This window comes from Nilaparvata lugens, chromosome X, assembly GCF_014356525.2.
Source record: "Nilaparvata lugens isolate BPH chromosome X, ASM1435652v1, whole genome shotgun sequence".
In the NCBI taxonomy this organism is placed as follows: Eukaryota; Metazoa; Arthropoda; class Insecta; order Hemiptera; family Delphacidae; genus Nilaparvata; species Nilaparvata lugens.
Window position 1 is genome coordinate 82,247,156 of NC_052518.1, and position 16,011 is coordinate 82,263,166.

At 35.0% G+C, this 16,011-nt stretch overlaps 2 protein-coding genes across 7 annotated transcripts in view; both read right to left on the reverse strand.

Moving 5' to 3' along the window:
* The window catches only part of LOC111046732, a 37,488-nt gene that overhangs the window by 20,522 nt on the left and 955 nt on the right, over positions 1–16,011 (reverse strand). For 3 of the 5 annotated variants that reach the window (XM_039441735.1, XM_039441734.1, XM_039441736.1), the window contains exons 2-3: positions 10,647–12,584; positions 285–2,222 (exon numbers count right to left, since the gene is read on the reverse strand). In XM_039441735.1, the coding sequence (XP_039297669.1) occupies positions 285–2,222; positions 10,647–12,558 (3,850 nt within the window). In that variant the 5' untranslated portion in view covers positions 12,559–12,584. Of the gene's footprint in view, positions 1–284; positions 2,223–8,622; positions 8,944–9,258; positions 9,803–10,646; positions 12,585–16,011 lie in introns of those variants that run through there. The other 2 variants (XM_039441738.1, XM_039441737.1) reach the window with 2 other exon arrangements.
* LOC120354482 lies at positions 4,410–6,852 on the reverse strand. Of its 2 annotated transcripts, none has more exons than XM_039441739.1 (2): positions 6,578–6,809; positions 4,410–5,857 (listed from the first exon to the last, which is right to left on the reverse strand). In XM_039441739.1, exon 2 carries the CDS (start codon positions 5,661–5,663, stop codon positions 4,410–4,412), a length of 1,254 nt encoding a protein of 417 aa, XP_039297673.1. In that variant the 5' UTR covers positions 5,664–5,857; positions 6,578–6,809. The 2 variants fall into 2 exon arrangements, with proteins under 2 accessions (XP_039297673.1, XP_039297674.1); XM_039441740.1 differs by having other exon boundaries at positions 4,463–5,857; positions 6,578–6,852.

Sequence of the window (16,011 nt, forward strand, 5' to 3'; positions counted from 1 at the left end):
CAAGAATGAACAATTAATATCACACCAGATATACGCTGTTCTCCCATCTTTCTCCACTGCCATTATAACATGGACCTCACTATATATTTTTGGGAACTGAACAGTTATGCTGGAGAATTGTGTCATCATTAAAAAAAACCATGTCTATTAGATTAATGACAAACTAATGAATATACCGGTATCAGTAATTATCCTCTAAAGAATGCATTGGCAAGGCAGTGAATCAGTTAAGTTAGGACCGCTATTATTAAATTTTAATACAAAATGACTTCAAAAATCCATACCTGCTTCTTGATTTGGTCCATCTTGATCAACAAACGAAGTTGCTAAGCTGATATCAGTCGGTGCACCATCAATTTGAGGAGCCAGAGACGGATTGAATAATTCTTTTCTACCTCCAATTGTAGTTGGTGTCGTGCTTGCACTAGACAGAGAAAGCACGTTCAAATCAGTTGTAGTGCATATCTTTCTTTCTCCGATCATGTTTGCTGTATTGAAATCTTTCCTTCCCCCAATTGTAGTTGGTGTCACAAAGGTACTGCTCACACTAGAAAGACAAGGCACGCTCAAATCTGTTGTATTGGTTTGCTTTCTTTCTCCAATCATTGATGGTGTCATAGAATTATTGTTGAATAAATTTTGTTTTTCTCCACCTTGAGGACAGGACAATATATCTTTGGTTGGTCTCACCGACTGTCTCTCTCCAACTGCTTGAAAAGTATGTTGATTAATATTTCCTCTCTCTTCATCACTTGCTGATTTCACGTTCTCTTTGTCAAATACTCCTCCAGTAGGCCTAATAGACGATGAAACCATTTTATTGATAGTTGATCCACTAACAGATGATGGTTTCATGTTCTCTTTGTTGAATGACCGTCCAGAAAACATTTTATCAATTGCTGAAGAGTGTCCCCCTTTACTTGAACTGATCCTTGAGGGTATGTTTGGTTTGGGTGTTACTCCACCTCCTAAAGAAGACATTGGCATGGTTGCATTGTTCATCTTTGTATCTAAATTTGTTGGAGCTATCATCATACTTTGATTAACTACTGCCTCAGGCCTGACCGATCTCCCGTCTTGAAATTGTAGTGGCACTGTTCCAGTGTTGTCTTTTAAACTTATTTTTCCCTCAGCTTTGATTCCACTGTGTGTCCTCAAAGGAACTCTATCTCCAACAACTTTTGATCTGGACATGCTCGTATCACCGGTATTAGTCTGTCTTCTCTCTCCAAATCGACCATGCATTGTTTCATTTTTCGTGAAAAATTGTGCTCTTCCATCAGCAACCAATTTCATCGGAACTATTTTGTCTCCAAATTGTGTTTGCGCGGTTTGATTGTTGGTTGCCAGCTGTATTCCTCCACTGTTCAACTGCTGGAAAACTGCACTGTCAACTTCATTCGTCCTCAATATTTGATTATGCTTACTTGTATCAAATGAACTCGGCAACACTGTTTTGTTCACCGGCATTGATTGATTGTTAGTTGTCAATACTTGTGTTGAATGGGGAGAGGCTACTCCTCTGTTAGTTCCAAATGAGCTCGGCAACACTGTTTTATTAACTGGCAGTGATTTATTATTGTTAATTAACTGTTTTGAATACGAAAAAACGGCTCTATTAGTTTCAAATGTAGCTTTCTTCGGGGTTGAAGATGCCACATGTCTATAGCTTACATCCAAAAGTCTTTTTCCTTGGATTGGAGACTGCATTCTTCTATAGTTCGCATTGAACTGGCGTCTTTCTACAGTTGGGGAGGCCTGTATGTTTCCAGATTGAATTCCACTGTAATTTGCATTGAACTGGCGTCTCTCTACAGTTGGGGAGGCTTGTATGTTTTCATAAGCTACATTGAAAGGTGTTTTCGCCTCATTTCTTGACGGAATAATTCCACTGTTGGTGTTGAAATGTCCTCCATGTGAAGAAGCTGGTACAATTTGTATTTTATTTATGAAATGAGACATCACATTTCTATCTAGAGGTGTGTCTTCGATAATCGGAGGTAACATGTGTCTGTGAGGTGCATTCAATGATCCTCTTTCTTCAATTTGAAACGACATATCAGATTCACTTCCAAATAATCCTTGTTGATTTTGAGGTTGCAATAATGTTTGGTTGGTTTCAAATCTGGAACCATCTTCAAACTTCTCATGGACTGAATAAGAATCAAACGTTGCCGAATCGGTAGAGGTGTCCATTGAGTTTTCTGTGAAATTTTGATCATCTGAAAACAATATCGAAAAATGAATTTATCTATTTATTCAACAGAGACAAAAACACATGATTAGAAAATGATTGGAAATGAAAAACTGACTTATAAACCTTAATATTCCATTCCTGAATTCTGATTGAAAATTAGTCCAAAAGAGGTTATGTCAACCAGCACTCTCAAACACAAATATTTTTGGTACCAGAATAATAACAAAAATTTTTTAATTTAGAAATTGATTATGATCATTTACAGAAAGAATAAAGCTGGATTCGCACACAACAGTGACAGTGAAAATATGATTCCCACAAATTTATTTATTTATTTATTTATTCGTTGACAGAATCACAAATCAAATAAATATGATTAGGAAGGAACAACAGGCTTGGCCAAAATCTATTCCATTCTCAAATTTTGATAAATTAATAAAATGTCCAGAAAATAGGTTATGTAAGTTCTAATGGGATTATTCATACTCGCTCGGTCGGGCTGAATGTAAATAGTCCAATTTAAACTTGCTGAAAGACCATTTATGTCTTTTCTGAAGAGTAACTAAATATTCTTCAGACCATTGTTGCCAAAATTCCTTTGTGACTTCAGCAAGTCTATTCCAACGTGCAAGAAAATTCACATGTTTGAATTTCTGCTTATGAGAAGGCAAAGCATTGAGTGGGCGCGCAATGAGAAAATGCCCAGGTGACAAAAATTGAAGATCAAGAGGGTCCTCAGACAATGGAACAATAGGTGAAGAATTCAAAATAGCTTCAACTTGTGCAGAAAGAGTACACATTTCTTCGAAATTCCAAATATGTTTGAAAGCAATAATTTTATATATACTCTTGAAATTTCTTATTCCTCTCTCCCACAGACCACCATGATGAGGAGCTCTTGGGGGAATGAAATTCCATTGAATGTGCAAAGATGCAGCTGAATTTTGAAGTATTTGTTGATTGCTAGGCAAGTTGAGGAAGTCACCTAACTCTTTGTGATCATTATTTGCACCCACAAAAGTGGTAGCATTGTCTGAATATATATTCCTTGGAATACCTCGTCTTGAGATGAAACGGGTGAGAGCAGCCAGAAAGACTGAAGTGGACAGCTCTGATACTACTTCTATATGTACAGCACGAGTTATCATGCAAATGAAAAATGCAAAATAGGCTTTACCAAATGTCCGTGACTTTGTACCACCAATACGGAGACTAAAAGGTCCAGCATAGTCTAGACCAACATTCATGAATGGAAAATCAATATTTACACGCACAGAGGGCAATTGACCCATCAATTGTGCAGCTTGAGTATGAGTGAAACGAAAACACTTGATACACTTTCGCAGAACATTCTTAACAGTACGCCTTGTTGATGGTATCCAGAACCGTTGTCTGATTGCAGCCATGGTTGCTTGCACACCAGCATAACACAATTTGTTATGATGATAAAAAATCAGTGCCTTGGTGAATTTGTGAATGGCAGGAAGCAATAACTGATGCTTGAAATCAAAATCAATATTAGCATTAGCTAAACGTCCTCCTACTCTTATGAGGCCATCAGAGTGAATGAACAAAGACAAAGAATGAAACTTACTGGAGGCATTCAACTCATCATTTGCACGTAAAATTTCCAACTCCTTGTGGAATGCTTCAGCTTGAATGGCCTTCAATAGATGAATTTCAGCATCTTCAATTTCATCAACTGAAAGGGCGTCAGTACGGCGATCAGCAACTTTCTGACGAATGTTATGTAAAAAACGCAGAACATAAGCAGTGACACGAATAATTTTAAAGCTATTGGAAACACGTTCAGAAATAATGGATAAAGGTGAAACAACTGCAGTATTTACAAGAACTGTATTGGGAGCTAGAATAGCTACATGAGAAGAGAATGACCTCCAACTATCAGTTCGATCAGCCAACCATGGGGGACCATGCCACCAGAGTTTGTTGTTTGCTAATTCACTAGGAATCATTCCACGAGAAATTAAATCAGCTGGATTGTGAGATGATTTCACATAGTTCCAGACATACTGTGAGGTAGATTCTTGGATTTCACCTACTCTCAATGAAACAAAAATTGACTTTCTGTCAGGAGGAGACTGCAACCACTTGCAGACAATTTGAGAATCTGACCAGAGAAAAACACCTGAAATAGTCAAATCAAGAGAATTCAAAGCACTTACAACTTTGTTAATGAGTCGTGATAATACTAAGGCACCACAAAGTTCCAAATTTGGAATGGAGACAGGCTTGAGAGGTGCAACACGTGATTTCCACAAAGAAGATGAGTTTGAACAACATTATTTTGGATGGTGCGTACATACACACAAGCTCCATAAGCAGTAGCGCTAGAATCAGAAAAACCATGAAGTTCAACTATGGAACATTGATCCTTTGATACTACACAACGTGGTATTGAAATGCTTGAAATTTTGGATAGTTCTTGTATGATCTGCAACCACTTCAGTAGCATGTCATTGGGCAGACTATCATCCCAATCAATTTTTGCAAGCCATAAACTTTGAAATAAGATTTTTGGAAGGATTATGATGGGACTAATGATTCCAAGTGGATCAAAAGTTGAAGCAATAACTGACAGAAACTCACGCTTTGTGAATGAAGTCTTTTCAGAAATTTTATCAATGTTAGAACAGATGGATAGACTATCAGAATTGGAATTCCACAGTAAACCTAGAGCTTTGGTTATTCCATTATCAGGATCTGAAATTGGTTTAACAATGGAAGTTTCTAGCAAATTGGATGGTAGTGAATTCAGTAACTCAGGGGAATTGGACATCCACTTCCTTAATTCAAAACATCCTTTATTCAAAGTGGTGAGCAATTGATGTGACAATTCCATGGCTTGTTCCAATGTAGATGCACCAGATATTAGGTCATCAACATAAAAATGTTGATGAATTGAATGATACAATGGAGAATCAGGTGTTGATTCAAGTTCAGCAAGTAAATTCAAGGTTCTAGTGCTGAGATAAGATGCACAAGCTGTCCCATAAGTAACTGTGGCCAATTGGTATTCTTGAAGAGGTTTTGAAGTATCATCTCTCCAAAAAATACGATGCAAATTACGATCAGAAGGCTCTAAAAGAATTTGGCGGTACATTTTAGTTATGTCCGCGATGAAAGCAAATGGTCGCATACGAAATCGTAGGACAATGTCAAAAAGGTCTGACTGAACAACAGGACCCTTGAAGATAACATCATTGAGAGAAATTCCAGTTGATGTTTTGGCGCTAGCATCAAACACAACTCTTGTTTTGGTTGTAGTGGAGTCGGGCTTGAAGACAGCGTGATGTGGAATATAATAGACTTGTTCCTCAGGGGCTGGTGGCGGTACAGGGTGCATGTGACCTAAATCTTCATATTCCTGCATAAATTCAACATATTGAGGTTTGAGCTCAGGTTCTTTAAGAAATCTTTTTTCCAATGAATGGAAACGTTTCATAGCTTGAGTCCTTGAATGACCAAGGGTGGCAAATGAATCCTTGCGAGGTAAGGACACTTGGAAACGACCATCTTCATGCCTGATGGTATTTTCTTTGTAGTGTGCTTCAACCCTAGCACACTCAGGAGAGACAGGAATAACTGAAGAGACTTCTTCCAGCTTCCAGAAGGTTTCCAACTGATTGGAGACTTCAGCTGTGGAGACAAAATTGGTAACAAATTGATTAGATGATTTTTTGAGTGACACTGATTTAGGTAATTGACAAGAGCCAAAAACAACCCAGCCAAGTTTTGTATTTTGTAGGATTGGAACATCAGGTGACACAATAATTTGATTGCCAGTCATGATTGCGGCATAAACGTCAATACCCAATAGGATATCAATTTTCTTAGATTTATGAAAATTTGGATCTGCAAGTCGAATATTGCTTGGAATCTTGTAATAGTTAAGATCAATTGTGACACGAGGAATACATGAGGCAAATTTCTCAACAACAATACATTCTTGTTGCGTTGACCAAGTATGATCAGATGATTTTATTAATACTGAATGAACAACTGTAGATTTGGCTTGCATACTGGACACTCCATTAATCAGATTAGTTACATGACGAGAAGGAAGAGCTAATCTATCAGCCAACTCTTGAGTGATGAATGAACAATCACTTCCTGTGTCCATTAAAGCATTACATGCAATTAATTCACCATTTGAACTAACAACCAGAACCTCTGCGGTAGGTAATACTTGAACTGATGACTTATTATTAGAAATGATGGATGAAGCAGCATGTGAAACAACTGTTGTTTCTGAATTATCAGATTGTGAGCTAACTGAATTTGATGCTGAAGATGAATGGGCACTAGAAACGGTGCACTCATTCTGAGACTGAATCACATTAGAAACAACATTCTTACCTCCTGAATTGCTAGTAAAGGAATCATGTAGAACAGTGTGATGTCGCTTATCACATTTTTGGCATCTCTTTGAAGAGCAGTTGTGATTGTCAGTGTAAGGATTAAGGCAATTGAAACACAACCCTTTCCTTTTGATTGCATCATAACGTTGATTGATGGGAATCTTTGAAAAATTGACACATTTGAAAATCCCATGAGATCGATCATTGCAAAATTGACAGGATACTGATGGCTGAAAATTATTCAGAGTATTATTTTGAGCAAAAGGACGAGTATTTTGCCTAACATTGGTGCATTTGAAGTAGCTTGAGTGAAAACCTTTTGATTAGTTGGTGGATTTGAGGGGCTATGAGATGAAATAGCATCCATTACCTTACATTGATTTTCAAGAAATTCCCACAGTTTATCCATAGTAGGGATTTCATTTATTTCAATGCGTTTTTCCCATTCGCGCAAGATATTAGAGTCAAGTTGAGAAGTGATTTTTTGCATGTAAAGTAAATCTTTAATTTGAACATCCAATTTGAGCGCTTCTAAAGCATTAATGTGACATTTACAGTGATCAATGAAAGCTCTAAGAGATTTGGAACAATTTTTCTTGAGTGCTGGGGGTGATTCAATACCTTGAATGTGGGTACTTGCAATTAATCTGGGGTTATTGTACCTCTGTGTAAGCAGATTCCATGCAAGCTCAAAGTTTCCATTCCCTGGAGGAATATTCTGAATGCGTGCAAGGGCTTCACCACTGAGAGCTTTGCGCAAATAATACAGCTTTGTAGCTGGAGCCAAAGTTTGGTTTTCAATAACCATATTGGAAAAGGTATCACGGAATTCAAGCCATGAATCAAAGGAACCTGAAAATTCTGGTAACGGTACCATTGGTAATTGTAGACCTTGATAAATAGGCATAGTGGGTTGCAAAGGCAGAGAATTGACATTATTAGCAGTCACTGAAGCAGATGGCGATTGATGGTGATGCTGATGTCCCATTGCCGGTGCTTGAAATGTAGCAACTTGCTGCTGTGAATCATAATTTTTCAAAATTGTATTTACATTAGCAATTAACATTAAAAATTTTTCTGTGACAATTTGATGTTCATTGTCATCAATGTCATCTGAATCAAATTCCAGGCTTATCTCTTCATAACGCTGCTCAAAGTTGAGCAATTTAGTTTTGACTACTAGTAGTTTTTGAAAATCATTTTCATCATTGATTTTAAAATTGAAATATTCAGTATAAAGCCAAGATAGATTTTTAATGATGCCACTTCTCACAGTGAGAAGGCTGTTTCGTTTGCCTTTAGGAGGCATATTGAAAATTGAAACGATACCTCAATTGAAAATGTTCGACCTCCTCTTACACTGGATGGCTACTGGTGTTGTATCCAATTGTTGGGAATAATGACATAAGTGCTTGGTTGAATGTATCAGTATGAGCAACTCCATACAAATATTACCCTTGAACATACAGAAATAAACACTATGAATAAAAGTATAAGACAATAATCATTACACAATTGATGTAAAATAATGAATAAGAATAAATGTATTTTCTAAGCATATGTCAATATGAAGTATCCGGACCGGAGACGGCCAAACTTATAATGATAAATATACTCCTAATATCTATCAAAATAACTTTTCTGGTAGCAAAATTAATAGAGGACCAGGTAGGCTAAGTCCTGAATACAACTCGTCCTACCAAAACAATAGGTAATGCGAATAATTGCAAAATCAAATAGTGAATAATTGTTATTTTTATTGTTGAATTAATTGTGATGTAAGTTTCAAAATACATAAGTTGAATGTGATGCTAATTGTAAAGACTTTTAAAAATGTGAAAAAAAACAAATTCAAAAAATAAAATGATTTTGTATTCAAAATTTTGAATATTATTCAATGTCCTGAAATGACAAACTCTTTGATTGCCTTTGTAGGCACAGCTATAAGTAAGATAAATCTATATAAGTAAATGAACAATAGCAGTATGAATGAATAAGAATGGATGATATTACAAATTTATGATGAACATACAATTACTCAACCTGAATGTCTTGAGGATGTCGAAAGCTGTCGAAGATTGTAGGCATTTGTAAGAAATGCTCCGGCAATGGAAATCATCATCACCATACCGGCCAGAGAGTGGGAGGGTATACGTAACCCCAAAGTGGAATGCTAAATTGCACAGTCGACCAAGTGAGTGGGAGGGTATATGGAACCCCAAAGTGGATGCAATTTCGACTGTCAATAGAGACTGCAGACCTTTATCGGTAGATTCGATCGTAGGTAGAATTGTAGAACAGATTCGGTAGCAGATTGATTCGAGAGATGTAGAGAGAGATTGACTGAGTTTCCCAAAATTCAAACTGTGGACAGAGGAAAAGAAAATACCCTACGGTAAGAAAATATGTTGACTGTAGCAACAGCGCTCTGAACTACACAGAGTTCAGAGTACAAAAAGTTTGAAAACAAGAATATGAAATAAAGATTTGTAGAAACATCAAGCAATCTTGATGATCTTGGAATTTGCAGAAATGCAATGGAAATCAAAATTCTAAATTGACATCTTTTAAAAAGGATTGAAATAGATGAACAATGTAAAATTGGAAAGAGCTTTAAACTAAATTCTAAAAATTGAGTTCAGAAAAGCGTGTTCAAATTGAAAGTGAGGTTACACCTACCAGAAGTTTGAGATTCAAACACAATCCGTGAAGACATACAAGTTGTTTGATTGAATTAGGCCAATATTTATCGCAAATATGCCAATGAAACATGAAAGTACTGAATATTCAGCTGGAATTAAATCAAATTCGACAATTGAAACAAGAGCTGGCCAAATTCCACATTCCGGAATCGAGTTGAAAACAAAGAAACAGCACACAGAGTGCCACGGCAAACCGAGTGGAGCAAAACCTACCTACAATGGTTTACGCAAGTGAGAAATGCAAGAATAAAGATACAAAACACAAATATTATTCAAAAGCAAGTGAAAAAGGACAAATTTGAAATTAATCAACTAATACTAGACAACAAATTGAAATTATTACAAAGATACAAATATTGAAAACAATGCAGACTAAATCTGCCAAACGTTGGCTATACTGGCAACGCGCTAAGTTCAAAGATCAGGCGATAAGTTCAAAGATCAAAGATGATGCAAATTGAGTTTTAACAGTTTGTTTGTGAGTCGTGAGTTCGAATATTATTATGAAAAAATTGAAAATAAATAAAAGAGGGAGATCAAACTCCAAATATATATATATATATATATATATATATATATATAAAATGTTCCACTTGAGTATTGGAAATAATATAAGAATTTAATTGAGAAAACATTGATATAATTCTAAACAAGGTAAAAATATTTAAGTAAAATATTACAAGTGGAAAACAAAGAATAATAATGCTATATGAGGAAATAAAACTCTTGATAGCTCTACAACTAAATTACAAAAATAGCTTAAAGGATGTAGAAACTGAAAAAAAAATAGAATATGATGCGATATAATAATTAACTCCGCACTCATACACACACACACATAAACACCCACACAAGCGCACACACACGCATACAGGTGGGGGGGGGCATGCACACACACACACACACACACTCATTCATGCTAAAAGAACGGATTGATGGAGTGATTTTAGGAGTAGACCGATCTGAGGAGACTCAAACAGTCATCCTCATTCAGCGAGGCCAACCACAATTATTGTGGGACTCTCTTATAAATTTCAATGGAACAGTTCTCTGGTTATAACCTATAATTTATCTTTTTAAACAAGAATGAACAATTAATATCACACCAGATATACGCTGTTCTCCCATCTTTCTCCACTGCCATTATAACATGGACCTCACTATATATTTTTGGGAACTGAACAGTTATGCTGGAGAATTGTGTCACCATTAAAAAAAACCATGTCTATTAGATTAATGACAAACTAATGAATATACCGGTATCAGTAATTATCCTCTAAAGAATGCATTGGCAAGGCAGTGAATCAGTTAAGTTAAGACCGCTATTATTAAATTTTAATACAAAATGACTTCAAAAATCCATACCTGCTTCTTGATTTGGTCCATCTTGATCAACAAACGAAGTTGCTAAGCTGATATCAGTCGGTGCACCATCAATTTGAGGAGCCAGAGACGGATTGAATAATTCTTTTCTACCTCCAATTGTAGTTGGTGTCGTGCTTGCACTAGACAGAGAAAGCACGTTCAAATCAGTTGTAGTGCATATCTTTCTTTCTCCGATCATGTTTGCTGTATTGAAATCTTTCCTTCCCCCAATTGTAGTTGGTGTCACAAAGGTACTGCTCACACTAGAAAGACAAGGCACGCTCAAATCTGTTGTATTGGTTTGCTTTCTTTCTCCAATCATTGATGGTGTCATAGAATTATTGTTGAATAAATTTTGTTTTTCTCCACCTTGAGGACAGGACAATATATCTTTGGTTGGTCTCACCGACTGTCTCTCTCCAACTGCTTGAAAAGTATGTTGATTAATATTTCCTCTCTCTTCATCACTTGCTGATTTCACGTTCTCTTTGTCAAATACTCCTCCAGTAGGCCTAATAGACGATGAAACCATTTTATTGATAGTTGATCCACTAACAGATGATGGTTTCATGTTCTCTTTGTTGAATGACCGTCCAGAAAACATTTTATCAATTGCTGAAGAGTGTCCCCCTTTACTTGAACTGATCCTTGAGGGTATGTTTGGTTTGGGTGTTACTCCACCTCCTAAAGAAGACATTGGCATGGTTGCATTGTTCATCTTTGTATCTAAATTTGTTGGAGCTATCATCATACTTTGATTAACTACTGCCTCAGGCCTGACCGATCTCCCGTCTTGAAATTGTAGTGGCACTGTTCCAGTGTTGTCTTTTAAACTTATTTTTCCCTCAGCTTTGATTCCACTGTGTGTCCTCAAAGGAACTCTATCTCCAACAACTTTTGATCTGGACATGCTCGTATCACCGGTATTAGTCTGTCTTCTCTCTCCAAATCGACCATGCATTGTTTCATTTTTCGTGAAAAATTGTGCTCTTCCATCAGCAACCAATTTCATCGGAACTATTTTGTCTCCAAATTGTGTTTGCGCGGTTTGATTGTTGGTTGCCAGCTGTATTCCTCCACTGTTCAACTGCTGGAAAACTGCACTGTCAACTTCATTCGTCCTCAATATTTGATTATGCTTACTTGTATCAAATGAACTCGGCAACACTGTTTTGTTCACCGGCATTGATTGATTGTTAGTTGTCAATACTTGTGTTGAATGGGGAGAGGCTACTCCTCTGTTAGTTCCAAATGAGCTCGGCAACACTGTTTTATTAACTGGCAGTGATTTATTATTGTTAATTAACTGTTTTGAATACGAAAAAACGGCTCTATTAGTTTCAAATGTAGCTTTCTTCGGGGTTGAAGATGCCACATGTCTATAGCTTACATCCAAAAGTCTTTTTCCTTGGATTGGAGACTGCATTCTTCTATAGTTCGCATTGAACTGGCGTCTTTCTACAGTTGGGGAGGCCTGTATGTTTCCAGATTGAATTCCACTGTAATTTGCATTGAACTGGCGTCTCTCTACAGTTGGGGAGGCTTGTATGTTTTCATAAGCTACATTGAAAGGTGTTTTCGCCTCATTTCTTGACGGAATAATTCCACTGTTGGTGTTGAAATGTCCTCCATGTGAAGAAGCTGGTACAATTTGTATTTTATTTATGAAATGAGACATCACATTTCTATCTAGAGGTGTGTCTTCGATAATCGGAGGTAACATGTGTCTGTGAGGTGCATTCAATGATCCTCTTTCTTCAATTTGAAACGACATATCAGATTCACTTCCAAATAATCCTTGTTGATTTTGAGGTTGCAATAATGTTTGGTTGGTTTCAAATCTGGAACCATCTTCAAACTTCTCATGGACTGAATAAGAATCAAACGTTGCCGAATCGGTAGAGGTGTCCATTGAGTTTTCTGTGAAATTTTGATCATCTGAAAACAATATCGAAAAATGAATTTATCTATTTATTCAACAGAGACAAAAACACATGATTAGAAAATGATTGGAAATGAAAAACTGACTTATAAACCTTAATATTCCATTCCTGAATTCTGATTGAAAATTAGTCCAAAAGAGGTTATGTCAACCAGCACTCTCAAACACAAATATTTTTGGTACCAGAATAATAACAAAAATTTTTTAATTTAGAAATTGATTATGATCATTTACAGAAAGAATAAAGCTGGATTCGCACACAACAGTGACAGTGAAAATATGATTCCCACAAATTTATTTATTTATTTATTCGTTGACAGAATCACAAATCAAATGATTAGGAAGGAACAACAGGCTTGGCCAAAATCTATTCCATTCTCAAATTTTGATAAATTAATAAAATGTCCAGAAAATAGGTTATGTAAGTTCTAATGGGATTATTCATACTCGCTCGGTCGGGCTGAATGTAAATAGTCCAATTTAAACTTGCTGAAATTATATTTTTACTGTTCAATGACACTGTTGTGTGGGAGTCAAGCTTCAAAAATCATACAAGAGAATATGAGTGTTTTACAGAAATTTAGAAGTAGCCTACAGAATTTAAAATTCTATAGAAATTCAGACTGAAAACAGAGAAAATATCTCACACACGGTGATTGTTTTATAGAGATTTAGAAGTAGGTAATCTACTTTAAAATTCTATAGAAATTCAGACTATGAAACAGAGAAAATATCTCACACACTGTGATTATTATTGAATTAAAAAAAAAAACTTAATTTATTGTCACTGCCGCCTGCCTCAACGATAAATATGTACTATTACTTGTGTAAAACAATTTTTCCCTTTTCCTTATTATTTCATTCCTTTCTAATAAATTTTCATTTTTTTTATTAATTCTGTATCAAAATCTGATGTATATTTCTTATTTTATTTTTGCATTTTGTATTAGTTTTCTTTCATTTTTCACTTAAAATCTTTGAAGTGTAACATTTATTTTGTCTAAGTTTATTTATCTCTTATCATTTTTTTCCTGTAACTGGGCACCCGCCGAAAAATCTTTGGCTTTGGCAGAACCCTCTGTTTGTATTGTGAATAAAAAATGTTTATTTGATTTGAAACATTGGAATCGTTTTGGGCGTGAGCCTGTGGTACTTTTCTGTAAGTTGTGTAGTTCCGAATAATTAAATAAATAAATTGTTCTATAGAAATTTAGAAATAGCCTACTTCAAAATTCTATATAATTTTAGTCTATAATTCAAAACATTTCACTAAAATGTACACTATAGTGAGGTACACATTATAATGGCAGTATTCGACCAACATTGGAGTTGCTATCCTTGTATTGCTATTATTCGACAAAACAGATAGCGTTATCCTTTTCTAGCTCTGCAACGTTGCCAGATCGGTTTTCATCAATGTAGAAATTTAACTTATTGATAAAATATTTAATCTCAATTGTGAAAATTTATTATTCAATCATTGAAAAATATATTATTTTTTGACAAATAAATTATAGTCTATTATTTCAAAGAAGAATAAACAGTTGATAAACAGGTAACAGCTATCCTCTATAGAAGGCAGTAGCAAGGCAGATAATCAGCAACACTGTACTCCTATATTTCTTCACTGCTATTATAACGTGGTCCTTACAATAGAAACAGAGATGCTGTGGAGTTTATCCATATTGAGGCGAAATGAAATAGATGTCAGCTCCATATATTATTTAAGCGAAATGGTCGCTTAAATAATTATGTGGACCGACAACATCCATTATTTTCATTCTACCTTGGAATATTTTACTCCCAATAAACTATAGAGTCTAAATTTTCTTTCAGAATATTGTCTTGCTATAGAATAGAATATATTTGAACTGTATAGTAAAAATTGGAAAACGGACAGTAGTTAATCTTATGAACATGAGTCTTTCCTCGATAATTCAAATATTTGTACACAAATTAGTGGATAAATAAATAAATGAATAAATAAATAGAGTTGTGAAGCAATCAAGGCTTCGTTCACCCCTGTAATTACATTATTTGTGAAGCAAAAAGTTTTCATTCCTCATGATAAGTCTTTTCATCATACGATGAAATGATAATTTTTGAATCACTTTTGCTATTAAAAAGAACGACTAGCAGTCAGATTCTTTCCAATAAATGAGGAAGATAGGAGAACAGCGTTGTCGATTCTCAGCGTTGTCGATTCTCAGCCTTGCCACTGCCTTCTATAGAGGATAGCTGATACCGGTATACCTGATGTAATATTAACTGTACATTCTTGGTTTGAACAATCAATTGTATCTTATTCGTCGAAAATATTAATTTTTCAAAACTGAGACTGAATATTTTGTCAATTAATTATATTTCTACATTGTTGAAACTGATCTGGCCCCGTTGCGGAGGTAGAAAAGGATAGCGCTATCTGCTTTGTTGAATGATAGACAAGGATAGCAACACCAATGTTAAACAAATACTGCTATTATTATTATAGTGATGTCCACGTTAGAATGGCAGTATTTGATTAACATTGGTTTTGCTATAGATGTCACACCAGACGCATACCTACAATTTCTTTGCAAGTATTGCATTTCTTCTATAATCTTGTGTCATAACCAGGCCAGTTTAAAATCATCCATAACATTCTTCATACATAAGAATTAATATGAAGTCGAAAAAACTTATCCTTTCAATATAGCATCATGAAAATACTGAGGAAGCTAATGATTTAATTATATGTTTTTGAAAAAATTAGATGTTGGTAATTTATAATTTATTGCTATAGTAAGGTCCACGTTATAATAATTACAGTGTTTGATTAGCAATGATATTACTATCCTTGTCTATCATTCAACAAAGCGGATAGCGCTATCTCTTTCTCGCTTAGCTCTGTTGCCAGATCGTCTTTTAACAATGTATAACTAATAATATTAATTAACAAAATATTTCATCTTACTTATGAAAATTAATTATGAAATTAATGATTAATATAATTTCTTGCTCAATATAATATAATTGATTATTTTAAACGAGAATTGACAGTTAACAGTTAATATATTACATCAATAAACCTGTATCAGCTACAGTCTATAGAAGGCATTGACAATACAGAGGATCGGCAACATTGTTCTCCTATCTTTTTTCCACTCTCATTATAACGTGGACCTCACTATAATAATGATAGTAATTTTATTAATGGAGAAAACAGGATGAACCCATTTTGCCTCCTTCAATATTTTCAACACATTACCGTACTATACAATTTGAAATACAAGAAGATAAAAAGATAAATAATATACAATTAATATAAAAGAATACAAATAATCATTGAAGTAATTGTAAACAATAATAATTTATTATAAGAATAATTGATTATTCAACAAAAAAGAATCAAATAATAATAAAAGAAAGAAAAAAAGAAGAACG